Source organism: Toxotes jaculatrix, chromosome 9, assembly GCF_017976425.1.
Source record: "Toxotes jaculatrix isolate fToxJac2 chromosome 9, fToxJac2.pri, whole genome shotgun sequence".
Lineage (NCBI taxonomy): Eukaryota > Metazoa > Chordata > Actinopteri > Toxotidae > Toxotes > Toxotes jaculatrix.
In genome coordinates, this window is record NC_054402.1 from 3,222,070 (window position 1) to 3,248,676 (window position 26,607).

The following is a 26,607-nucleotide window of genomic DNA, read 5'->3' on the forward strand; positions in this document are numbered from 1 at the left end:
CAGTGTTATCCACCCCGGCATCTCTGTAGCCTAATCACTGCTAATACTTCCAAACAGCCTAAGATATCCTATCACAAATTTATACTCCTGACACACCAGTTTGTATTACTTGTCTGTTTTAATGAAGTGAACCTTTGTGAGCCCCTGCTGGGGCATGTCTTTTGTCACTGAAGGAAAACATCTGGTCAGCATTTGCCTCAAAAAATGACACAACTGAGTAAATGGGTCTAAGTAAGTAGAATTCCTCCCTTACTGCAGCTTTCAGTTCCCCTCCTGTGTTGTCAGCGAACCTATGTCATCGTGTCTCAACATATCCTTTCTAGGAATTTATAGGATTTCTGTGAATTCTGGGCCTATTCTATGCATTCGCTCACACATTTTCCACAGCCGTGACAGGCTTCTTTTTACGTCTGTTTGCCTGTAATTTGAGGGCTCGTTCATTTTATTGAAGAAATTACTGCACACTTCTCTCTTTCAAACCAAATTAATTATTTAACCCTCGAATGAAGATGATCTATTCTGGTTTCCTTAATTAAATCAAGCAAATAGTGTGATGATCTGAGGGATTACACTCTGAAATGAAACAGAGACAGGCTGTGCACTGTGAGCAGAAATCAATCCACTGTCTTATAATATATGTAAATTGAGTAATACAGTGTCAATAAAACACTGCTGTCCATCTGCCCCTCCCACCCCTGTGTGCCCCTGATAGAGGCTCAGAGCCAACATCTCTCCATCTTCCAATGTATTCCTCTGTCTTGGGAGGAACAACAAATCAATCAGTGGTGGATAATCAATGTTAGCCAGAGAGCAGCTGTGGACAGTCGGAAAAATGTCTGACGTTTTAGTTTGTTATTGTAGGGAACAGTCAGGCGTGATGCTTATATGTAAAGGCCTCTGGAGTATGAGGATTTAATTAACCAATGACAGCAGGGATTTCCACTAAGCATACCTCAGAGACCCTGGGCCCCATCACTCTATCTCAGGTCAAATCAGCACGGACACTGCTGCCAAATCCCATTCAGATCCAACCCTGGGCTGTCATCACATTTCCACTGAGGATGTCAAAGGACTGTCATGTCACTGGAAAAATAAAATCATTTGTTCCAATAAAAACATGGTTTTTCCATGTTTTTTGTTAAGTGTTGACTATGACCATGATTGCAGAGGTGGGGGGGGGGGGGGGTGGGTCTTGCTTTTGTGATCATACTGCCTGTTCCTACTGACGTACTTCACTGACCAAATTAATGAACAAAACATAGAATGAAATTAAATCAAATAATTGGGAAAAGTTATTGTTAAGAATAACGGTGTGTGGCAGCATGGTTGTGCACGGATGGGGCATAATGAATGATAGTGCACTACTACCATCTGGTGGTAAAATGTAAGTGTTAATGTTCGAGGACAGGAAGTTTCATATACTTTTTCTCTGCCACCACTTACACACACCCTTTTTTTTCAACCACACTTTCAAATGAAGGGAGTTTTTATTCATCTGGAACAGAGCAGGTGCATACGATGTGAATGGAATTAACGTATTCTCCTAAAATTTGTCAGTGGTAGCTTTGGACATCAGGTGTTTCCTCGTGTTCTTTTCTGGCCTTAGTAGGATTATGTAGCACTTTGGTGCAAAGATGCAGCCCAGCAGTCCATAACTAGAGGCCAAGATAGCAAACACCTCGGTGACTGTGGAGTACTTCCCCGGAGAGCTGATGTAGGCGGGGATAAAGGCTACCCACACGGCACAGAAGATGAGCATGCTGAAAGTGATGAGTCTGGCCTCGTTGAAGTTGTCTGGGAGTTTCCTTGCTAGGAAGGCCAAGACAAGGCAGAGACAGGCCAGCAGGCCAATGTAGCCCAGCACCAGAGCAAATGCTACGGGTGAACCTTCGTCACACAAGAGAATGATGATGGCGCTCTCACGTGGCATCAGTTGGCGTGGAGTGGGGGGAGCAACAACCAGCCACACTATACAGATGATTACCTGGATAAAAAGAAATATGACTTTTTTCAAATATTTAAATACACACTCCTCCAACTTTTCAAAGCGCTAAAAGAGTTCAAAATCCTTACCTGGACAAGTGTGCAAAAGATAATGATTGCTTTTTGCTGCTTAGGCCCAAACCATTTCATGATATTTCTGCCTGGTAGTGTGGCCTTGAAGGCCATTAGCACCACGATTGTTTTCCCCAGAATACATGAGATACAGAGGACAAAGGTGATCCCAAAGGCTGTGTGTCTCAGCATGCAGGACCACTCAGAGGGCCGGCCGATGAAGGTCAGAGAACACAGGAAACACAGAGTCAAGGAGAAGAGCAGCAGGAAGCTCAGCTCGGAGTTGTTGGCCCTGACGATGGGGGTGCTTCTGTGACAGGAAAATATGAAGACCACAACGCACGTGCAGAAGGAGCCAATAAGTGAAATAGCCATCAGGGTGATGCCCATAGTGTCGCTAAAGGAGAGGAACTCCACCTCTTTGGGGATACAGGCTGTCCTGTCAGCGCTGGACCAGAACTCCGGCAGGCAGCGTACACACTCTATGGCATCTAAAGGAAAGATAAGAAGGACTTAGCTGCTATAGTGTGGCTCTTCCACTGGAACTGAACAGTGGGTCAGAACCTAAACCATAGTGTAGACAAGTAGTCTTTCCTCACCAGTCTGATTGCTAATCTCCCCAGCTGTACAAACCACACAGTCATGGCAACAGATAGGGAAGTTAGGTCTGATTGCCTTCCTTGTGCCTGGGGGACAAATGCTGCTGCATACTGACAAGGGAACCTAAGCAAAAGAGAGAACACATACTACACTGGTCACAATTTGCATAATGTAAATATTATTTCACAAAGTACAATCCACAAAACATTATTTTATTCTAGATTGAGATCCCTACTTTGGTTTGGTTGCCATTCCATACAATTCTGCGTTCCTGGATCTGGAGTTTTTCTTTTCCGGTCATCTCATCAAATTTACCAACAGTCACAAACTCCATTTCTCCGCTCGGGCTCAGCTGCCAGTTAACCAGGTCATACATGGCTGCAGGGTCGCCATTCTCATCAAACTTGATTTCATCACCAAATGAGTTCAAGTATTCCACCTGCTTTATGTAATGAAGCAGCTAAGGGAAGAGGGTGCTTATGTTTATCTTGTAGTAATACCAAGATCTATAAACCATATTTTAGCATACATATGAGATGATACCTGCCATGGCTGTATATTATCTACATCTGGACAGGTCTGCAGAGGAAATGGACCTTTTCCTTTCGCACAGTTTCTCATGGCCTTGAGTGCATGGACAATGGCATACACAGCCTTATAGACATTGTAAGAAATCCTTAGCTGTGACACATCTGAATAGATATTTGTTACAGTCCTCAGGTCTTCTGCTCCAGAGCATGGACGTTTTCCTTTAACATTAAGTTCCTGACCTTCAGCCAGCAAACCTAGGCTGCACTGAAACACCTCTTCCCAGAAAGGTCTCAGGAAAGGATCTGCATGGGCATCTGGGCTTGTGGGATGCAGGCGAAGCAGAAACTCTTGCAATCCAGGGATGCGTGCTTGTCGAATGGCAAACCCCATGGAACCCTGGAGGATGTGGTGGTACTCTTTGGGGGTGGAGAGGACAGCAGCTGTGATCCACGCCTCACTGGCCAGCCACTGTATCCCAGTGAGTCCCTGTCTAAATTCAAGAGATATGCAGATGCCATTTTTGCACTGATATACACATCAGAAATTCAATGCCACAAAACCTGCATCAGTTAAAATATAAGAAAAGTGAGTTTTCATCATATCATAAATGCTCTAGTATTGTGTAAGATTCTGAACAGCTGAAAGCATCATGCCTGAGTACTTCATCAAACAATGCTGCTGCGTCTTGTTCCACAGCAAACACTAAAATCACCCGAGCCCCAGAGGAGCGGATCTTGGAAACAACGGATGAAATTGCCGCCTGTGCTCGGTTCTTAGGGATGATCTCATGGAGGGCAACGCAAGCACCTAACTCTCTAACCTAAGAAAGCAGAAGAGGAGATAGGAGAAGGTTTTCAAGAAGCTATAGATTGAAATTTGCAAATGGCAATTTACAATGATTACATTCTTCATTTATGGATGTGTGACCCACCTTATCAGCAAAGATATTTGCCCCACCACGGCCATAGGCATCATCCCCTGCAATCACACCTATCCAAGTCCAGCCAAAATGCTTGACAAGTTGTATTAGTGCATCTACCTATAAGGAAAAAGAGAGAATGATTTATATTGTCTCAGAAATGACTGAGAGAGGTTGCAGCACATAATGAGTAATATGAAAGAGTGTTTGCTGCCTCTAACCTGGAAGAAGTCACTGGGCATGGTCCTTAAAAAGGCAGGAAACTCCTTTTTGTCACTGAGACAGGCACAGCTGGAGAAATAACTAACCTGAATGGAAGAAAACACACATAGTAATTCATTGACAGATCAATTAAATCAGCCAACTGGACTTAACTCACAGAACCCAAAGGTTAAAGCAGGTGTGCATTGAATTTGCCCTCCCGAGAGGTAGTGACAACAAAAAATATTGCAGCAAAAAAGCAACTCATCTCTGCCCTGCCCAATGGCCGTAACGCACAGTAAATGACTGATATACCACTGATGAGTAGCTATGACTAATTTACCTGTGGCACATGGAAGACTCCCAGGAAACGGGCCACTACAAGAGACTGAGTAGAACCTCCATCTCCTATCACGGCTGGTACGGTCCCACGACAGGTGTCTTCACTCTGTGTCTGTCCTTCAGCCCCTGAACTCTTCTCAGTTCCCATTAACTCCATGGCAGCCTTCAGAGCCTGGTAGGGTGTGCTGCATGAATCATATATCCTATAACCCAGTGTGATGTTGGGAAGGAGCCTGCCATCTTTGTTGATCTCCTCGATAGCAAAGATCATAGTTTGCATCCAACGGAACGTCCGAAAGTTAAATCTGGAAGAAAAACCTGGATGAACTGAACTGTGGAAGCGGGATTTGTGCCAACTTTGCAGGTCTAGAAATTTGAGGACTTGCTAAAAACAGCTTACCTGGTGCACTGTGTAGGAGGAGGCATAGAGGTGAAGGACAGACTGGGCTCCACCACCATGTCATGAAGTGAGAAGAGTCCCCCCAAGATAATATCCCCCTTTTTCTCCAGCACTGGTAGGGGCATAGAACCTGGGATCATTTTGCACTGTTGGTTGTGGTCTTGGTGGGAGTAGTAGGGGAAAATCCCACACCACAGGAGACCCAAAAGCACAAACTCAGTCCTTCTCCATAAAAGACTGTACTCTGGCGATCTCATCCAAAAATGATTCATTCTTTCTTTAAGCTATGTCAGCATATATCTTTGACACCAAATATAGACTGTGTCTGTGCCTATTCAGATAACGGATGTTTGGATAACCAATGCAAACAGCAAATCGTGAGCCAAACAACTACCCTGTAAGCTGACAAAGCACCAAACAATTTGTCTGTGGTCAAGAACAAGCAAGAGCAAGTGCACAGAAAATTCATGATGAGCCCATTCAGACAAGCACAGTATCTGCAGAACCGTAGGAGCACAAAGTCACTAGTACAGTCAAAACAGGTAAATTCCCTTTAACTCAAACAAATTTGTGAAAAGCACCTAATCAACCTGAGTTTGTATAAAGAAATAAAGAAATGAAACACTTCCAGAGTGCTGTGTCTTCATAGCATCAACACAGCACAGACAAGCCTCCGGTCCTCAGTGTCAAGTAAGAGATACTGCCCTGTAGCCTATATATGCTTTCTACCCTATATCACAACTGTCAGATTGACTTTATTTCCCCTGGGCTTCTGATCAATGGAAAAAGAGCCCCCAGTTTCACAGTGAGTAACAACAATAACAAGGAACTGGAGTGAGCACTTGAGTAAAATGGAAAAAGACAAGAGCTGTGTCATGTCACAGTGTCATGCCTGACTAGGCCTAACTCATCCATCAGTGATGTGAAGAGGCAGACAGTAGGCCGATGTCACCAGGGGGCTGCTAAATGAAGTTACACATCTTTCTAACACACACACACACACACACAAACATGAAGCACACAGTGAACTACTCAGTGAGTGGAAAGCTTCACAGTCGTATCAAACATATCGAAAGATGAAAACTTCACAAATATTGTTCACTGCGATATACGGAAAGACTTGTGTGATTGTATTGTTTTCGAATGTAGATTTAATGTGATTCAGAGTGTATGTCAGGTAAAACTGATGTAATGGCTAATGGGAGCACATTACATTACAGTTTTACCTAACATATAATGAAACTGTTATGTAGTTATTTGCTCTCAAATGACGGCTTCACCAGAATCCAGAAAAATTTGTCTCAGAACTTTTGCTTTGATGTTTTTAATTTTTTTTGGGGGGGGGGGGGGGGATTTTTTCCTTGTTCTTACATAACGTATCCTTCTGTGGGGTTAAACAGGTTTAATATGGCAAGATTAATGAGTCATTAGGGTGTTGTGCATATCATTACTAGGCAAACCCCGCAGGCTACAAAACAGAGCACCACAGAGTATGAAGTGAATATTACATGCTGTATGTTGGGCTGCCTCAGGTCATATAGGTTTCCTTATCCACTTAATATGTCCCTGTGTGACGCTCAGAAGAGGAAGGACAGACATGCACTAAGAGAAAGCTCAGTATTGTGATGCAGTGGTTTCCTTTTATTGTTAGTAAGCCTTAAACAAGATTTTAGACTCAAGGCATTTTATACTCTCAGGGGAGAGTTTCACTGTTTCTGAAAACAAGCTGATTAGAAGTGAACAATAATGAGACTGCAATTGTATCACAGTTGTCCTCACAGGGATGTCTGTTTCCAGATAATTGAAGCCCCTGAGTATTGGGTGTTACACTGTATTTTGTGAAGATGTAGATGTGCAGACAGGCAAACTGACAAAAAGATGGATGGAAAAAGAAAACAGACAGATGGTCATTTTGAGGGAGCACTGAGAATTACAGGTTCTAACAGTGAGATACAAACAGCTGTGAGTGAGTCAACAAGCGTGATACGATGAGCAGACTGACGTTAAGCACAAGTTAAGATATTATAGAGACACGCAGACAGATAGATGGACAGACAGACAATAAATGGGAAAAAACACAATGAAAAAGACAGATAACAGAATGAAGAATAGGCACAGAGAGTTGGAGAAGAAAAAATGAGAGAATATCATGAGTCAGTTCAATACTTTTGCTTGTTTATGGATTTATTTTGACTTATAGTGACTCTCAAGCCAATTCATTTCCTCAGTATCAGCGTTGAGGGAGAATGTGAAATCCAAACCAGCAGAGACAGCCAGTTTTTTCAGCCAGAAGACAAAACGTTCCCTGTGCAGCCCTGTGGTTGCACCCCTGTGGTTAAGAAGGTCACTACACTGAAGAAGGAGTCCTTTAGGGTCCTGGGAGGTCAGCCTCTGTGGCTGCAAATGCAAAAACTTATTGGAGGAGTCCAAGAAGTCCCTCAGTTGCCCTCAAAGAGACTCTTGCAGATTCTCTTCATCAGCAGAAGAGAAAAGCTGACCTGAACCTGGTCCTCCTCAAAGAAACACTCCTGAAACTCCTGAAAGCAATTCACAAAATATGCAGACCAAACCAAAATTTGCTAAAACTTAGTTCCCTCTGCAAGTGCTTATTACATTTTCCTTAATTTTCCATTCCATATTTCACACAAAACAACCTATATGGTAGAGATACTCTGGTATATATCATCCTGATGATCCATCCAAAGTGTCTGCAGATTCAAAGGGAGCCAGAGAGGGACTGAATTTAAGAGATAGTTTCAACTGCTAGTATGCTGCGTATTTATCAGCCGGAATCAACATGGGGCGCACACATCTTGTTTGGAAAAATATCTCTTGTGCCCCTGTTAAGTGTCTACACCTTTGTTTACTAGTTTAGCAGTTCAGCATTGTGCAGTTCTCGCACTGATCTCTCGTGGATCTATGGTGTTGGCAGCTTAGAGTGGAAGCTGTAGACGGTTAATGTCTTCCAACTAATTCCCATCTTTGGTCTACCCCACCTGCTTGCTCATTAGCACAATACAGGTAATACACTGTAAAGTCCAACAGCTACCCTGACGTACATACATTAGTTAACTTTACTAGGTTATCAATAATATGCACTTATGGCTGGTATTTATGAAGTAACAGTTACTTGCATGGTGAAAAACGCAAAACACTTAGTGTTTAGAGTTAAGATTACTTTATTTAGCGTTAAGATGGCGGCAACAGTTACTAGCCAGCACAGTCCCACTGCCGCTGCGCATTCGAGAAGAGGACGTGCGCATGCGCTGTAGCAACATTCAGTCTCTCCCGCGCAGCAGCGTACCTGTCCAGCACACAGGCCGGGGCACACAGGCCGTCTCCTGACTCGACTTTTGCGGCGTCTTGTTAATCTTTTGAAAGAAAAATAAGGTAAGTTATCAAGCACGTTTGTCTGTTAATATGATTTAACTGCTACGACTGTTGGTCGACTGTTACCTGGCCGTCACCGGTAACGGGAGCCTCGAGGGCTATGCTGCGACGAGCCGTTGTGGTGAGCTGGGTAGCAGGTGCTAGCGGCGGATGCTAACCGCTAACGCTAGCAGAAGTTAGCGTCGGGTTTAAGAAAATGTGCTTTTTGGGTCTAAGTTGTTTTACAAGGTGCAGTTTTACTGTCTACAGTATGTTTAAATCATGACCTCCACCTCTGCTGTTTTAAAAAGAAACGATAGTCTGTTAAACTAATTGTTAATATTTTATCAATGTACAATGCTGATTAACTGTAGCGTCGAAGATGTTATGCAGCCACCCACAGCCAGGGGCAGCCCCAATCTCCAGAAATTCAAATGCCTCCCGCGTACATGCAGTATTTTTTTTCGGACCGTTTCGATTAAATTGTTGGTGTTTTTTTAGTTTTAGACAAGTCGACTAGTCTAAATTTAAATTTTAGACTAATCGACTACCAAATTAGTCGCCAGGAGTGGGGGTGCGTTGTGATGGCGTGCAGCTAGTTTTTGGCCTTGAAGAACTTCTCTTCCTGATGAAAGTAAGGAGAGACTGATTTCTGCAAGAGCTGTTGCTGATGATCACAGCACAGGCATCCAACTCACCTCCACTGATGAACTCAGATGGATTGTCCTGAGAAATATACAGTACATATGATACAATATAAGTAAAACCTACAACCCCTGTAGAACTTATGTTGCTACTCACTGTTACAGCTGTGGATTGTTTCTTAAAATAATGCAGTGAGTCTTGTTTGGTATAGACTTTCACAGACATTTTTGTTCTGTAGCTTTTTAATGCTGCATTATCTAGAGCTTAATTTGTTCATCATCCACTATTACTGCTACTTGTGTTTTAAATGCAGATGCATTTGATTTGTCTGGTGGTTCCCCTGGTAGAGTTTGATTTGGAAGGAGTGCTTTGGTGCGTGTTTCCTCCTCTCACCCCTCTGCTTTTTCTGTCTCTCTGCTGTCACTATCAAATAAAGCAGAAATGCCTCAAAAAATCTGTGATGTTTTCTAGGCTGATATAGTCCGGTGGCTGGCTTCCAGCTGTTAGCATCGCAACTTAGCTTAGCTTAGTGTTAATCATGGCAATGAATATTTTATTCGCTTTTACTGAGTATGCCACTAACTTCTATCCACTGTCATTGTTTGCGCTGAGCTTAGCCGCAATGTTAAGAGCTATTGGACATACAGAAACAAAAATAGATATTGATCATGTTGTCTCACTATGAAAATGATCATCGGGAGTGTCGACAGGACAGATGAAATGGTGATAATTTACAGCGTTTCCCTGTTGTAATGTTATTGTTTGGTTTCACCACAGGATTTTGACACTGCTGAGACCTGGGCAGAAGTATCTGTCGGGGGTTCTGACTGTTGCCCGTGAAGATGTGCAGCTCACTCCAAATCAGCACCACCTTCACCCAGTGTCTACTGGCATCATTGTTGAGGGAGGTATTGTAATGGATGATCTCCAGAATCTAACTGAGGCACTTTGCTTCTTGTTTGGACTGTTACATGTGTTACATTTGGACTACCCTAAAGCAATGAAAAACATTCATTCAAAGAGTGATGCTTGGCTTGGGAGACAACAAACTCCCACCAAAATTTCAAAGTCGTAAAAATCTCTTGTTGAGTTAGAATGCAAATGTACGAGTGGTGACATTTGGCAAATCTCACTTGTTCATGAGTGGCTTCATTGAATGAAGCCACTTTGCACTTGTCGGCATATATATATACATATATATTCTTTTTATTTAGTGATTTTTGAGTAATAATGTTCAGGGATACAAAAGTGCACTTGTCAGCGTGTTGGTTCTTTATCAAGGGTGGTCTATGAACTGTTATTACAATTTTAAAGCTGTGTTTACTGTATTATTGATATTACCGTATTAAAGCTGTGTTTGTGGATGTCACTGAAGTCTATCTTTAAAAAGACAGTTGATATAAAGAATGGGAGAAAAAAAACAATATAATTGAACTTTCAACTGTGTTATTACCTTGATTTATTATGTTTAATTGCAATTCAGATTATTTTAGGAGATTGTTTTTCATTCCTGTATAGATATTTGAGGCACTTAGATTGCTGAAGTACTTGCTTTTTTCGAAGCAATTGGTTTTCATGGTTTTATCAAGTAAGTCAGATTGCTGTTCAAGTAAATACAACTTACATTCAGAGCAGTCTTTTGATAGCACCATATTTTCTCCTGCAAAAATGCCTTAAAAGGGACATTCTGGTAGTTACATACCATGTAACTGAAACATCCCCAGGTTCCATTCGGCCATGGACCTTTGATGCACACGGTGTAATGCCCCACTCTCCTTATGTTTCCTGTGTGTTCTGCCACAATCAAGTGAGGCAAATAGCCGTAAAATAACTAATAACCTTTGTCTTTATCAGACAACTGAAGGAGTGTGAAGTCCACGGAATCTGAAAATTAAACAGATACACAGGACAGGATTTTGAATCGACTGAAGCTTTGATTTGTTTTTATTCTCCTCTGTTGCTCAGATGGCACATCCTTGGCCTTTCAGATCTAGCAATCTCCAAGCAAAGAAAAATAAATATCTGAAACTCCTTGTCTGTTCTGTTCAGTCATTAAATTATTCATTCATTCAAGCTTTGTATGCTCTGTGGAAACCAATTCCCTTCTTGTTCATTGTTTTAGTATTGCATGAGTTTCACAGCTTTAATGTTTTCATATTGATGTTCATTTTTAAAAAATCTGATCATGACTCACAAAGAAGGTTTATTGTAAGAACAAAGATGTTGAATGATGGCCTACATACTCTAAAGTTTTAATGTTGCACCACTCAAACTTCTCATTCCTGCTTCGATGGTTCTCTAAAGAGTCTCAGAACAAAACAGGCTACAATTAAAAGTACCACCATCAAGAAAGTCTGGGTTAGTTTTCGAAACGAGTGTCATTACCATTGCACGTTTAGCTGAAGGACTGCCACAGATATGTTCTTTCAATCTTTCAGATTAGAACTTTTACTTTTTCTAGTTGTCATTGTCAAACCTTTTGCCCCTTCAAGCTTTAGCCTTACAACAGTAATTGTAACTCAAGGCTAGTATTTGTGTAATTTGTGTAAGAAATCCCAGTGTCTTTATAGAAATCAAAGAGAAATCAGTAGATATATGTCCTTGTGATTGTCTAGACAAATATCAGTTCATACTGTAAAATCCAATGGCAAAAGTGGTCAAAGTCTAACCATCTCTCAGAAGAACATATTTGTTCTTAAATGTTGATTATAAAATAAAGATATGAGAGTGTAACTTCTAGTCACACTGTGTGTGTGTGTTTGGGGATCGTGACTTGTTTGTGAACTTGTACATTAGGAAAATAATACCCAGCCCGGTGTTTTTTTTTTATTTTTATTTTAATCAGTCATGAATAACAACATGCACTGAAGTGTAACTTACACTCGGGGAGCACTTAAAACTTGTTATTGTGTATGTTATGGAAGTATGGCGTCATGGTGTCATTCTAAAACCTGCCAATTTGTCTTTTACCCAGGGGGCTGGGGGAACAAAGGGGCCAGCTGGGCAAGCAAAGACAAGCAAGTGTTTCCGACAAGACTGATGACATCTGGGCCTGAGGCTATGAAACACGAGCTGAGCAGGTGTTGTGTTGTAAGTTAATTAATTTTGAGTTTTAATGGAAGGTGATCTTGCTTCTTTCAAAACAAGCCACTGAAATTAATTAGCAACAGACTACAGCAGGATCATTATTCAGTACCAGCTACGTTAATTAGTTTGATATTGAAAAGGATAAAATAGAAGCTTTAGGATAAATGTGATAAATCTGGCATGTCAGAACCTGTTCAACACACCCTGAGTGCTACGAGTGGTTCTGTTGGGGTTTCCAATTTAGATGTTTTGTTTTAACGTGCAATACCATGATTCTCAAGGCAATCACAAGGTGAGACAGAGTTTCAAATGGTTCCTCAGACGATGATCGTATCATTTAGCTTCAGAAAGACAAACTTATTTATTTTAGGTATATGCCATCTAAACATAACTGATGAAACACGTTGCACAGAGTGCATGCCCTGATTGTCATAATGACACAAAATAAAGAATAAGCCTACATTGTGAAAATGAATCATGTTACTTACAATCTCAGTCTGGCCCAAGAAGTCAGACAGCTTGGCTCTGTTCACCGAGTTATAACTCTAATGTCTAATTGCATAAAAGTACATTTCAAAGGTGTTTTACATCTGGGTTTACATCCGGATGTTCACAATTTGGGTTTAATTTCATATGGCATACATAATCATCCTGCAGCCCTATAGGCCATTGACACTGGGAAGCATAGTCGGATTTTGCTCTAAAAACACCTTCAAATGTTTTTATATTCATATGTCTTTCGCAGAGATGAAGCTGTCTGGCTTTCAACAAATATCCCCAAATCATCAGCAATCCTCTGCCAAATGTCAGGCCCTCAAGCCGGAGACACTCAGGCTTGTGGGCCTCTCGAGGTGTCCATGTAATCAACAGACTGCCAGGTACTTGGCAGAGTAAAAGGACTCATCACAAAAGATGACCTTCCTCAAGTCCTTATGGTTCTGCTGGGCTTTGACAAACAAACTTTGGGAGTCTGAAGGTGTACTCTGTATTTCTGAAGGTCACATAATATCATCCTCTGTGTATAAGCTGATTCTGGTATTAACAGAATTCTAACTTGCTTTCCAACAGCTGTTTTCTGCTACTCTTTGCCACTACTTTGATCTGCACTGCATTGCATTGTAGTCAGGTTACTGTCTTGCCCCAGGTGGTTCAGAATGGAGCAAAATCTACCCTCTCTTCATTGCTTTTGGTTTAGCTTTAAAAATGATTTTTGGGTTTTACAAAATACATAATTTAGTTCCAGTTAGAAACTGTATAATAAACATGTGAACCCCTCATGAGCCAGTATGCATCCTCATTATGGTGTTTCTAAAATTACTGGCACCTCAACCTTTTGTCTTTTAATTTTGATTGTCCCTGCATTACATAGAATGTCTTGCTGTTTCTTAATTATAATAATCATCATAATACTCATTGGTGGCAACATCATCTACATCAGCTTTTCAGCTGTTGCATAATACGGCCAGGAGATGGCAGCATTGTCCATGGTATGGCTATACTCCTTAGTTCACAAAGCAAAGATTGTGAGTGTGCATGTATTCTTGTTTTAATTATGTTGTGAGGACAAAAAGTAGTTAACAGGGCTGATCATTGGATTTCCTTGTTTTTTTCCCCCCAGTTTTGATCTGGTTTGAAGTCATATTACTGCCACTAGGGGGGGCAGAAACTTTGCAACTATGTGTCTGTGTTACTTTTACCTGTCTGTTCAAACTTTTCTGCTGGTTTGCTTACTCCTTGCATGTGTTCAGTCTCTACATGGGGTGGAAAAGTGTTGCAGCTCAGGTGTGTTCTGTGCAGTCAGGCTGCTGTAGCTAGAGGGTTTTTGACTACTGTAATCATAAAAATCCAAAATATAAAAAAAATGCATCACACTGCCACACACACACACACACACTCATATACATACATATATACACACACACGCATATACATACATATATACACATTTATTAATTTTTTAACTGAGGTTTTAAGTCATTTCACAGTGTACCTCTTGGTACCTGTATCCCTGATTAGGAATAACACCTCCAACTTTGTGGCAACACTTTTGTGAAAACCCTTCCCTCTTTCAGCGTGACAGTGCTGTCCTGCAGGAAGCCAGGTACATGAAAATCTGAGTTTGGTGTGAAAGAAGTTTCATGAAAGAAATTTCATGCAGCCAGGTTGAGAAATCTTCTGGTCAGCCTTCCCAGAAGAGATGTTCAACATTCATACAGGGGTGTAAGGTTTGAGAACTGCATTGTTTTGGCCACGTCACAGACAGATAGAGAGATAGATCACCAGTAATCAGTGCGGTTATGCACTATTACATGGAAAACAGGATACAACATGGGGGAACAGATAAACACAAAGGCCGCAAGGTTGGGTCCTTGTGGCCTTTGATTCTGGATTCTTGATTGTGGTTAGATCTTTTTCTTGTGAGGTGACAGTGCAAACCGCTTTGTCATTGTGCCAACCCATCTGATGAACTGTACCTTTTAATTGTAAGTTTTCTTTGGTTCATAGTTGTTGTGATTCAAAATGCAAAACACTCTCCTTTTTTTGGGAATAGAAGTGGAATTTAGGAGATCCTGAAAACTTATTACAATAGCCACATACTTTGATTACATGTTTTAAATTACATGACTGTGTACTATAACAGTGAAATATGTCATAACCTTATTAATTTATTGTCACTTATAACCTGCATAATATATTTTACAAATTGATCTAATATGACATCTAACTGGATGTCTTCTGTCTACCATTAACACATCACATCAATAATTGATTCCCGTTCCCAGAAACTTTTGATCTCTGTCTTTCTTTGTTTTTTAAAGTTTGTTGAGTTCAAAAGTGAACATCATATTGACAAACCAAAGTGTCAGACTTTGGGCTCCAGGGCCCAAAGAGTCTTGACAAAGGCCTCAAGGTCCCATGTAGAGATCTTAAGGGGATCATGATGCAACAGTTCAGGAGTTTTCCAGTATGAGCTGCAGGGAGAGGTGTGGAGGCAGGTTGTAGACACTGTGAACTCTAGCGGGAGTTTGTTAGTTTGTTTGCTTGCTTTTGAGTGTGAAGAGCCTGAGGTGTAAGTCGTGGTCAGGCACAAAGCACCTGCTCTTCACCACATGTTCCTACCAAATCATCTCCCAAATGGCAGACTCTGGGGAGCCCTGAAGTGTTTCATAAACTAACAGGCATCTGTGCAAACATACAAACAATCTCTTTTTAATTAAAAAGGACCTGAGAGGCATATCAGCCCGCTATTAATAACCCCTTTGCCTGAAAAACAACAATAACATCAAATTAAATATCACATGGCCCAATGCTTCGCTAAATCAGGTGTGTTGATTTGTTTATTTTGATCAGTTGTCAAAAGTGTAACTTTAATTCCCTCATCCAAATACAGAATTCCATAAAAAGTGATACTTATGATAAAAGAAAATTAAACTTGTGTACCACAATCATTTATAATCCTTTTTGGATAAAAATATAAACGTGTAAATATAGTTTTTCCACATTTAAATCCTCTATTATGTACGTAGTTTGGTCCTAATTGCCAGTGCAGATGTATTCAAATAAAAGTGAAAATGATAGAACAAGTGAAAAATCATCCCACTTTAGTAATTTTAAGATGTCTGATCAGTGTTTGTGTTGATATTTCCAAATGCATTAAACAGAAAAAACTGTTGAATAAGTTATGTTGTAGACTGGAACCCTTAAACCCTAAAAACAGTTCGACCCTAAAGACAAAAGGAAGAAGAAACGAGAGAGTACATTCAAAAACTGGCATCAAATGAACAGCTATAATTAAGAAGTTGTGTTATTTAATCTTCAGTTGCAAAAGTAGTTTTTTTTTCTTAATTTCAGTTAAAGCAGGAGTAGCTGAATACATTCAAGAGTAAAAAGACTGTGGGGCTGTGGGCTTAATAGCATTGCCTTGTCTTTACTGCAAACACAACCAAAAAGTGACTAACTTCTAAAAAGTACTAACATGTAAGTGGCAGAAGGAGAAGATAAATATAAAGCTTGAACCAAGTCTCTGGCTGAAAGTATGAGGAAGTTTTTGGAGTTTGTGGGTTGAACAGTCTCTTCAGTGACAGGCCTCATTACCTGCTTGTCTCTTTGTTGAGTACAGTTTGCAAAATAAAAATCACTGATTTTTGAAAATCACTAAACATCTTACCCTGCTGACTGTATTTCAGCAACAGAACAGTTCAGTATGGGGAGTGGGGATCTTTAGAGCATCCAAAGTAAAAGTACTGACTAAAGAATGGCCTCAGTCTGACTGTCAGCAGTATGTTACAGTATGAACTATGTTGTGAGTATTGATATGTTGACTTGTTTTAATTTTGAAGGCGAATATTGCAAAACCCTTATTTTTCTTAATTCAAATACTTTTGAACAGTTTAATCCACAGCAGTGCATCATATTTGATAGTTTATCATATGTTGTGCACAAAAAACTTAATTTACAAAGTGACGAGTTACTACACCTGCTGTGGCACAGTAATTTCATGAGGCCCAATCAGGTCTGTTCTATCTCACTTATCTCTGATTGGCTAGTGAATGGCCCGTGAGCCCTGTCGTCAGCTAAGGTCATAAAATGTCACATTTAAGTCGGCTTTGGCTGCGACCTGGTGTCTGTGGCTCATCAGGATCTGGGAGTAGAAAATGTCACCAGTGATAACAGGACTGGTTTGTGTGGGGCTTCTGTTGGCATCTGGAGCAGCAGAGGAGGAAGCTCCTTCCTGTCAGATACTGGGGAGTCCGGAGTTCCCTCTGTTGGCTAAAAAGGGAGATGTCACGATTGGGGGAGCCTTTTCCATCCACAGCCAAATCATCCAAACTTCACTTTCCTTTACAGAGAAACCAACATCTCTGACATGTTCCCGGTAATTTTGTGCATTGGATGATAACAATTAATGATGAGTTTTGTCACAGTGAACAGTTTTCATTTTGCTGTTTTTGTCTCAGTGTCAACCTCAGGGAGTTTCGATTTGCACAGACCATGATTTATGCAGTAGAAGAAATAAACAAAAGTGACTTTCTTCTTCCCAATGTTTCTATCGGATACCGTATTTATGACAATTGTGGCTCAACGTTATCCTCGATGCGTGCAGTGATGGCCCTGATGAATGGCGATGAGTGGACTGCAGGAAAGAGCTGCTCTGGTCAATCAGCTGTTCATGCCATTATCGGGGAGTCTGAAACGTCTTCATCCATTGTTCTGACACGCACTACAGGACCATTCAGAATACCAGTGGTGAGAGGGATGTCTGTGTATCAGTGTGTAAACTCTCCTGACTTGGCTTTGTGTTGACTCTGCTTCTCTCTTTTGTGTATTCTCAGATAAGTCATTCAGCTACTTGTGAGTGTTTGAGCAACAGGAAGGAATATCCCTCTTTCTTTCGAACCGTTGCCAGTGATCTCTACCAGAGCCAAGCCCTCGCCCAGCTGTTAAAACACTTTGGCTGGACCTGGGTTGGTGCAGTGCACAGTGACAGTGACTATGGTAACAACGGCATGGCTATTTTCCTTGCTGCAGCTCAAGTGGAAGGTGTGTGTGTGGAGTATACAGAGAAATTTCACAGAGCTGAACCAGGAAAACTGAAGAAAGTGATAGATGTGATCCGCAAGAGCACTGCTCGGGTCATTGTGGCTTTCCTGGCCCATGTAGAGATGAACATTTTTCTAGAGTATTTTAGTCTGCACAACATCACAGGCCTGCAGTTCATCGGTGTGGAGGCCTGGTCCACTGCTGACAGCCTTGTGACTCCTACCAGCTTTAGTGTGCTGGGAGGTTCACTGGGGTTTGCTGTGCAAAAGGCCAATATCAGTGGCCTGGATGATTTCTTAATCAGAGATTTCTGGGAGAGAGAGTTTAAGTGTGATGAGAGAAATGACAGCATGACAGAAACAGCTTCATGCAAAGAAAACCATGATCTACTTGATCTGAAAAATTATGATGATGATGTGACAGAAATGAGATTCTCCAGTAATGTCTACAAAGCCATCTATGCTGTAGCTTACTCTGTGCACAGCATACTGAAGTGCTCAAGCAGTCAGGGATGTGACAAGACTGTGAAGGTTACACCCTGGCAGGTAAAATGAACCGATGACTAAACTGTTAGTTTATTAGTTTTGTAAATTAATATACTGACACACAGTACTGTCTTCCTGCTTTTTAGGTTTTAGAGTCTCTAAAGACAGTGAACTTCACGATTAAGAATGGGGACCAGGTGTGGTTTGACAGCACCGGAGGAGTTGTGGCCCGGTATGATGTGGTGAACTGGCAGCGTGGATCAGACGGGACTGTCCACTTCAAACCTGTGGGCTACTACGATGCTTCCCTGCCTCCAGGACAGAAGTTTGTCCTTGAGACTGAGGACATAATTTGGTCTGGAGGAAAGACAGAGGCAAATATGTTAATTAACAGTAAAACACACATTTATTTAAGACTAGAGTTTGGCCATGTGGTTTGATTCTTGAATGATTGTTTAAGAAAACTAAACCTTTTTCTTTTTCTTTCATTCAAAGTTGCCTGTGTCAGTGTGCAGTGAGAGCTGTCGTCCAGGAACCCGTAAAGTGCTTCAGAAAGGAAAGCCTGTCTGCTGCTATGACTGTATACCATGTGCAGAGGGAGAAATCAGCAACAGCACAGGTGCCACAAACCTGACATATGACAGTTCTTACAGATTGTTTGCTTGCTCACTGTGCATCATGTTAAAGTTTGCTATGGTTCAGTCTCTTATTTATGTTTTTAGGATGTAAGAACTTAAATTACAATAATAGTAACAATATTTCTATTACAGATTCTAATGGATGCAAAAAGTGTCCTGAAGAGTATTGGTCCAATCAAAACAGAGATGCATGTGTTCTGAAAAATGTGGAGTTCCTCTCCTTCACAGAGGTTATGGGTAAAATATTTGTATTTTTCACTTTGTTTGGTTTACTGCTTACCTTAATTGTGGCCACTCTATTCTTGATCAATAAGGACACTCCCTTGGTAAAGGCCAACAACTCTGAGCTGAGCTTCCTGCTGCTCTTCTCCTTGACTCTGTGTTTCCTGTGCTCTCTGACCTTCATCGGCCGGCCCTCTGAGTGGTCCTGCATGCTGAGACACACAGCATTCGGCATCACCTTTGTCCTGTGTCTCTCTTGTGTTCTGGGGAAAACTATAGTGGTGTTAATGGCCTTCAGGGCCACACTCCCAGGCAGTAATGTGATGAAATGGTTTGGACCTGCACAGCAGAGACTCAGTGTTCTGGCTTTCACTCTCATACAGGTTTTGATTTGTATACTTTGGCTGACAATCAACCCTCCTTTTCCCTCCAAAAATATGAACCACTACAAAGAGAAGATCATACTTGAGTGTGCCTTAGGCTCAGCTGTAGGCTTCTGGGCTGTGTTAGGATACATAGGGCTCCTGGCTGCCCTGTGTTTCATCCTTGCTTTTTTGGCTCGAAAGCTGCCTGATAATTTCAATGAAGCCAAATTTATCACCTTCAGCATGTTGATATTCTGTGCAGTGTGGATCACCTTTATCCCAGCTTATGTCAGCTCTCCTGGGAAGTTCACTGTGGCTGTGGAGATATTTGCTATCTTAGCCTCCAGTTATGGGCTACTTTTCTGTATATTTGCTCCAAAATGCTTTATTATTGTTTTCAAACCTGAACTGAACACAAAGAAACATCTGATGGGGAAAACATGATCATGATGAACACGATTAAATCTAGATATCAGAGTGAAGGAAGGGACAGTATATCATTTCACAGCTTGTAGCTTGGCCTAACTTTTGATGTGACCTGAGCATACTGTTCAGACTGTCTTAAATTTGTTGTCAGTACTAATTGCTTTTACAGTAAATTTGGTTGATAATTAAACAGATGGTTCGCTGCATCTGTTTTATTTCATGTAAATGACAAAACATTCAAAACCATCCATGACCATGTGTTTCCTCATTTTAAATAACACAGCCAGAGCATGCACAGAAGCACTCATCACATACTCTTTTGTCACACAACCTTAAATTCCTTGTACTAATTAAAAGCATGGGGCTCAAACTTGACATCTGTTTCAGTACAGGCTGTTCTGTGTTTACTCCAAAACATAAATAATGAAATAGCAAACAGAGATATTGACCTTCATTTATTCAGGGAGATTCCACTGTGAGCCAGGTTCTCTTTAGCAGGAGTGCTCTGTAAATACCCAACCAACTACAGACATTCACACCTCAGACCTGGCCACAGTCTCATCTGTTGGCCGTTGCACAGCTCCACTGAAGCAAGCTATGAGTTAAAGGTCTTGCTCAAGGACACAACAGTGATACATGAAATGAGCCAACAATCTATGAGCCACAAGCGTGCATATTAATAGTTAAAAAAAATGTTGGTTTGGATGAACAGAATTCCTCCTCTGTATAGTGCTTAATTAAGATATTTCGGATCTACTTGACTAAACTTACGACAGTTTTGTCATGATCTGAATCCTTTGGTAGTTTAATTTCTTTAGTGCTGTTAGTAGTTCCGGTTGTGTTTCTTTGGTCAAGTTACTCTTGTTTTGGTTGTGTATTTCCTGTTTTATTTTGAAGTCGTAGCCCTTGTGTGTCTTGTCTTTGTCTAGTTTCCCTCCTTTTGTGATTGTCTGCCCCGCCGTAATTGGTTTCACCTGTTGCTTATTACCTGGTGTATGAAAGTCTCGTTGTTCCCTTGTGTGCTGGTCAGTTTGTCTGTGTCTTTACCTGTGTTGATTCAGGTGTGTGTGTGTCTGCCTTGTGTTTCATGACAAGTTTAAGCTTTTTTTTTTTGTGTGACGAGTACTTCATTAGATTGACATACTCAGGGTTAACTGTGCTTAACTCCAGTCTCCTTCATGAGGTCAGACTGGCTTCATACCCATTGACCACCACAACCTTCACACTGTTACTTCTGGCACTGGCAATAAATGTGGGCAATGTGTGCTATGCAAATACACAATTTTCTAATTAACAAATAAATGAGGTAACATATGTTACCTCATTTATTTGTTAAATGAGGCAACATGTTATGGAACAAATGAAAATAAAAGTAAATGTGCAACTATAATTTTTTATGAAGATATAAACACAAAAATATACATTTTCACCTTTACAGCTTCTTTTATGTACATAGTTAAGTCTTAATTGCTGAAATATTTGAAAAAAAAAAAAAGTAGGAAAATTATGCAATTAATGAACAGTACGCCTATCTTAGTCATTTTAAGATGTTTGTGTTGATATTTGCAAATGCATCAAATATCTTACTTTCAGCAAAAAAACTGAATAAAGTCTTGTGGGCAACAAATGTTATGGAATGCCACCTTTAAACCAGGTCAAGTATATATGGAAATGTTTCCATGAAACTTCTTCTGTTTTCATACACAAAATCATTAAATATCTTACTCTGTGGACTGTATTTTAACAGCAAAGCAGTTTGTTATGGGGAATGTAATTCTGTTTCCAAGCTTATGGCAGTCAATGGTGGAAGAAGCAGAAAACCTCAATGTAAAAAGAACAAAAATAACTTAATCTGCAAAGTAACTAGTTACTACACCTGCCATGGAAAAGTAATTTCATTCCATAAGTTCATGGCAAGGTCCAATCAGGACTGTTCTACCTCACTTATCTCTGATTGGTTACTGAGAGGCCAGTGAGCCCTGTCGTCAGCTAAGGTCATAAAACATAACGTTTGAGTCCGTGTTGATGCCAGCCGGGGTGTCTGTGGCTCATCAGGATCTGGGAGTAGGAAATGTCACCAGTGATAACAGGACTGGTTTGTGTGGGGCTTCTGTTGGCATTTGGAGCAGCAGAGGAGGAAGCTCCTTCCTGTCAGATACTGGGGAGTCCGGAGTTCCCTCTGTTGGCTAAAAAGGGAGATGTCACGATTGGGGGAGCCTTTTCCATCCACAGCCAAGTTACAAATCCTCCGCTTTCCTTCACAGAGAAACCAACACCTCTGATATGCTCCAGGTAATTTTGTGCATTGGATAATAATAGTTTCTTATGAGTTGTATCACAGTGACTGCAAGTTTTCATTTTGCTGTTTTTGTCTCAGTGTCAACCTCAGGGAGTTTCGATTTGCACAGACCATGATTTATGCAGTAGAGGAAATAAACAAAAGTGACTTTCTTCTTCCCAATGTTTCTATCGGATACCGTATTTATGACAATTGTGGCTCAACGTTATCCTCGATGCGTGCAGTGATGGCCCTGATGAATGGCGATGAGTGGACTGCAGGAAAGAGCTGCTCTGGTCAATCAGCTGTTCATGCCATTATCGGGGAGTCTGAAACGTCTTCAACCATTGTGCTGGCACGCACTACGGGACCATTCAGAATACCAGTGGTGAGAGGGATGTCTGTGTATCAGTGTGTGCATTGTGTGCAAGCTCTCCTAATTCTGTCTCTCTTTTGTGTATTCTCAGATAAGTCATTCAGCTACTTGTGAGTGTTTGAGCAACAGGAAGGAATATCCCTCTTTCTTTCGAACCATTGCCAGTGATCTCTACCAGAGCCAAGCCCTCGCCCAGCTGGTAAAACACTTTGGCTGGACCTGGGTCGGTGCAGTGAACAGCGACAGTGACTATGGTAACAATGGCATGGCTATTTTCCTTTCTGCAGCCCAAGAGGAAGGTGTGTGTGTGGAGTATACAGAGAAATTTCACAGAGCTGAACCAGAAAAACTGACAAAAGTGGTAGATGTGATCCGTAAGAGCACTGCCCGGGTCATTGTGGGTTTCTTAGCCCATGTAGAGATGAACAATCTTCTAGAGCAGTTGAGTCTGCACAACATCACAGGCCGACAGTTCATCGGTGTGGAGGCCTGGATCACTGCTGACAGCCTTGTGACTCCTACCAGCTTTAGTGTGCTGGGAGGTTCACTGGGGTTTGCTGTGCAAAAGGCCAATATCAGTGGCCTGGATGATTTCTTAATCAGAGATTTCTGGGAGAGAGAGTTTAAGTGTGATGAGAGAAATGACAGCATGACAGAAACACTGCCCTGCAAAGAAAACCATGATCTACTTGATCTGAAAAATTATGATGATGATGTGACAGAGCTGAGATACTCAAGTAATATTTACAAAGCCATCTATGCTGTAGCCTACTCTCTGCACAGAATACTAAAGTGCTCAAGCAGTCAGGGATGTGACAAGACTGTGAAGGTTACACCCTGGCAGGTAAAATGAACTGATAACGATGCTGTTAATTTCTCGGTTTTGTAAATTAATATACTGACATACAGTACTGTCTTTCTGCTTTTTAGGTTTTAGAGTCTCTAAAGACAGTGAACTTCACGATTAAGAATGGGGACCAGGTGTGGTTTGACAGCACCGGAGCAGCTGTGGCCCGGTATGAGGTGGTGAACTGGCAGCGTGGATCAGACGGGACTGTCCACTTCAAACCTGTGGGCTATTACGATGCTTCCCTGCCTCCAGGACAGAAGTTTGTCCTCAGAACTGAGGACATAATGTGGCCTGGAGGAAAGACAGAGGCAAATATGTTAATTATCAGTAAAACACACATTTATTTAAGACTAGAGTTTGGCCATGTAGTTTGACAATAACTATTCTTGATTGATTGAAAAACTAAACCTTTTTCTTCGATTCAAAGTTGCCTGTGTCAGTGTGCAGTGAGAGCTGTCGTCCAGGAACCCGTAAAGTGCTTCAGAAAGGAAAGCCTGTCTGCTGCTATGACTGTATACCGTGTGCAGAGGGAGAAATCAGCAACAGCACAGGTGCCACAAACCTGACATATGACAGTTCTTACAGATTGTTTGCTTGCTCACTGTGCATCATGTTAAAGTTTGCTATGGTTCAGTCTCTTATTTATGTTTTTAGGATGTAAGAACTTAAATTACAATAATAGTAACAATATTTCTATTACAGATTCTAATGGATGCAAAAAGTGTCCTGAAGAGTATTGGTCCAATCAAAACAGAGATGCATGTGTTCTGAAAAATGTGGAGTTCCTCTCCTTCACAGAAGTTATGGGTATAATATTTGTATTTTTCACTTTGTTTGGTTTACTGCTTACCTTAATTGTGGCCACTCTATTCTTGATCAATAAGGACACTCCCTTGGTAAAGGCCAACAACTCTGAGCTGAGCTTCCTGCTGCTCTTCTCCTTGACTCTGTGTTTCCTGTGCTCTCTGACCTTCATCGGCCGGCCCTCTGAGTGGTCCTGCATGCTGAGACACACAGCATTCGGCATCACCTTTGTCCTGTGTATCTCATGTGTTCTGGGGAAAACTATAGTGGTGTTAATGGCCTTCAGGGCCACACTCCCAGGCAGTAATGTGATGAAATGGTTTGGACCTGCACAGCAGAGACTCAGTGTTCTGGCTTTCACTCTCATACAGGTTTTGATTTGTATACTTTGGCTGACAATCAACCCTCCTTTTCCCTCCAAAAATATGAACCACTACAAAGAGAAGATCATACTTGAGTGTGCCTTAGGCTCAGCTGTAGGCTTCTGGGCTGTGTTAGGATACATAGGGCTCCTGGCTGCCCTGTGTTTCATCCTTGCTTTTCTGGCTCGAAAGCTGCCTGATAATTTCAATGAAGCCAAATTTATCACCTTCAGCATGTTGATATTCTGTGCAGTGTGGATCACCTTTATCCCAGCTTATGTCAGCTCTCCTGGGAAGTTCACTGTGGCTGTGGAGATATTTGCTATCTTAGCCTCCAGTTATGGGCTACTTTTCTGTATATTTGCTCCAAAATGCTTTATTATTGTTTTCAAACCCGAACTGAACACAAAGAAACATCTGATGGGGAAAACATGATCATGATGAACACGATTAAATCTAGATATCAGAGTGAAGAAATGGATATTATATCTTTTACTTCTATTTCATGACTTGTAGCTTGGCCTAACCTTTGATGTGACCTGAGCATACTATTCACTGAAATATAAATGTTATTTAGTGTTCGCTTCTTTTTGCATCACAGCCAAAGTCCTTTTTATACTCACTTTACCACTGTTGACAGGCGGTCAAAAATTATATTTCAGATAATTTCATGACATATTGAATCCTTCCTATGTGGTTCTACATACTTGTTGAAAACATTTTTTACTTTCAGTAATCTTTGTTCTTACAGTTTATTTGGTTCATAATTAAACAGATGATTTGCTCGATTAATCTTTTTCTAGTTTCATGTAAATACAAAATATTTAAAACTATACATGACCATGTGTCTTTTCATTGTACATAGCACAGTTAGAGCTTACACAGAAGCACTGTACACTGCACAACACAACTGTAAAGTCTTTAGATTATAGCAGAGCATGTGGCTCAAACTTGACATTGTCTGTTAAAGAACAGACTCTTTTGTGTTCATCCCAAACAAAACTAAAGAAACACCAAATAGAGATCTTAACCTTCATTTATTTGGGGAGGTTTCACTCTGAGCCAGGTTCTCTTTTTCAGGAATGCTCTGTTAGTACTTAACCTTCGCCCTGCTAGCCTCCAGCCAGCCCCCTCCCCTGTCAGCTAGCCTTTGGCCTGCTAGCCTTTGGCCTGCTAGCCTCCAGCCAGCCAGCCTCCAGCCAGCCAGCCTCCAGCCAGCCAGCCTCCAGCCAGCCCCTTATCAGCTAGCCTTCGGCCTGCTAGTCTCCAGCCAGCCCCCTCCTATGTCAGCTAGCCTTTGGCCTGCTAGCCTCCAGCCAGCCCCTTATCAGCTAGCCTTCGGCCTGCTAGTCTCCAGTCAGCCCCCTCCCCTGTCAGCTAGCCATTGGCCTGCTAGCCTCCAGCCAACCCCCTCCCATGTCAGCTAGCCTTTGGCCTGCTAACCTCTTGCCAGCCCCCCATCAACTAGCCTTCGGCCTGCTAGCCTCCAGCCAGCCCCTCATCAGCTAGCCTTCGGCCTGCTAGCCTCCAGCCAGCCTCCATCAGCTAGCCTTCGGCCTGCTAGCCTCCAGCCAGCCCCCTCCCATGTCAGCTAGCCTTTGGCCTGTTAGCCTCCTGCCAGCCCCTCATCAGCTAGCCTTCGGCCTGCTAGCCTCCAGCTTAGGGCCTTGGTCAACTACCCTTGGAACTGCTAACCTCCAGTTAGCCTCCCAGTCAGGCTAGCTATCGGCCGGCTAACCTCCATCCAGCCTCCCGGTCAGTCAGCCTTCAGCTGGGGCTCAAACCCATGACCCTGAGATTGAGTCTCATGCTCTACCAACTGAGCCAACCGGGCGGTGTTATGGCAAATTAATTATGGTTAAATTGCTGCTAAAAAACTAAAAAATACGTTCAGGAAATATTGTGAATATAGTCAATATAGCCTATATGTGAATGGCATTTGTAGGTCTGTAACAGGATCCAAACTTCAGTCCAATTCAACCTCAAAAATAATACTTCCTGTACTCGCACTAAATGTTGTCAATATATGCAAATTGTGATACGAAGACTTTTCCATTGTTATTGTAATTTTTCAGAATACTGTGATGGCGTATTATATTTTTTGTTTTGAT

The 26,607-nt window shown here is 41.6% G+C and overlaps 3 protein-coding genes across 3 annotated transcripts; 2 read left to right on the forward strand and 1 right to left on the reverse strand.

Moving 5' to 3' along the window:
• Window positions 1-1,543: 1,543 nt before the first annotated feature.
• Window positions 1,544-5,197, reverse strand: LOC121187486 (extracellular calcium-sensing receptor-like). Its single transcript, XM_041046746.1, has 10 exons — window positions 5,049-5,197; window positions 4,650-4,953; window positions 4,327-4,413; window positions 4,118-4,225; window positions 3,840-4,006; window positions 3,199-3,676; window positions 2,891-3,115; window positions 2,655-2,778; window positions 2,074-2,546; window positions 1,544-1,984 (listed from the first exon to the last, which is right to left on the reverse strand). The coding sequence occupies exons 1-10, from the start codon at window positions 5,186-5,188 to the stop codon at window positions 1,544-1,546; spliced, it is 2,547 nt and encodes an 848-aa protein (XP_040902680.1). The 5' UTR covers window positions 5,189-5,197.
• Window positions 5,198-17,126: 11,929 nt separating this feature from the next.
• Window positions 17,127-19,939, forward strand: LOC121187164 (extracellular calcium-sensing receptor-like). Its single transcript, XM_041046304.1, has 5 exons — window positions 17,127-17,396; window positions 17,483-18,235; window positions 18,322-18,549; window positions 18,671-18,794; window positions 18,946-19,939. Exons 1-5 carry the CDS (start codon window positions 17,142-17,144, stop codon window positions 19,842-19,844), a joined length of 2,259 nt encoding a protein of 752 aa, XP_040902238.1. The 5' UTR covers window positions 17,127-17,141; the 3' UTR covers window positions 19,845-19,939.
• Window positions 19,940-22,222: 2,283 nt separating this feature from the next.
• On the forward strand, window positions 22,223-24,931 carry LOC121187180 (extracellular calcium-sensing receptor-like). Its single transcript, XM_041046326.1, has 5 exons — window positions 22,223-22,492; window positions 22,572-23,324; window positions 23,411-23,638; window positions 23,758-23,881; window positions 24,033-24,931. Exons 1-5 carry the CDS (start codon window positions 22,238-22,240, stop codon window positions 24,929-24,931), a joined length of 2,259 nt encoding a protein of 752 aa, XP_040902260.1. The 5' UTR covers window positions 22,223-22,237.
• The last annotated feature ends 1,676 nt before the right edge of the window (window positions 24,932-26,607 follow it).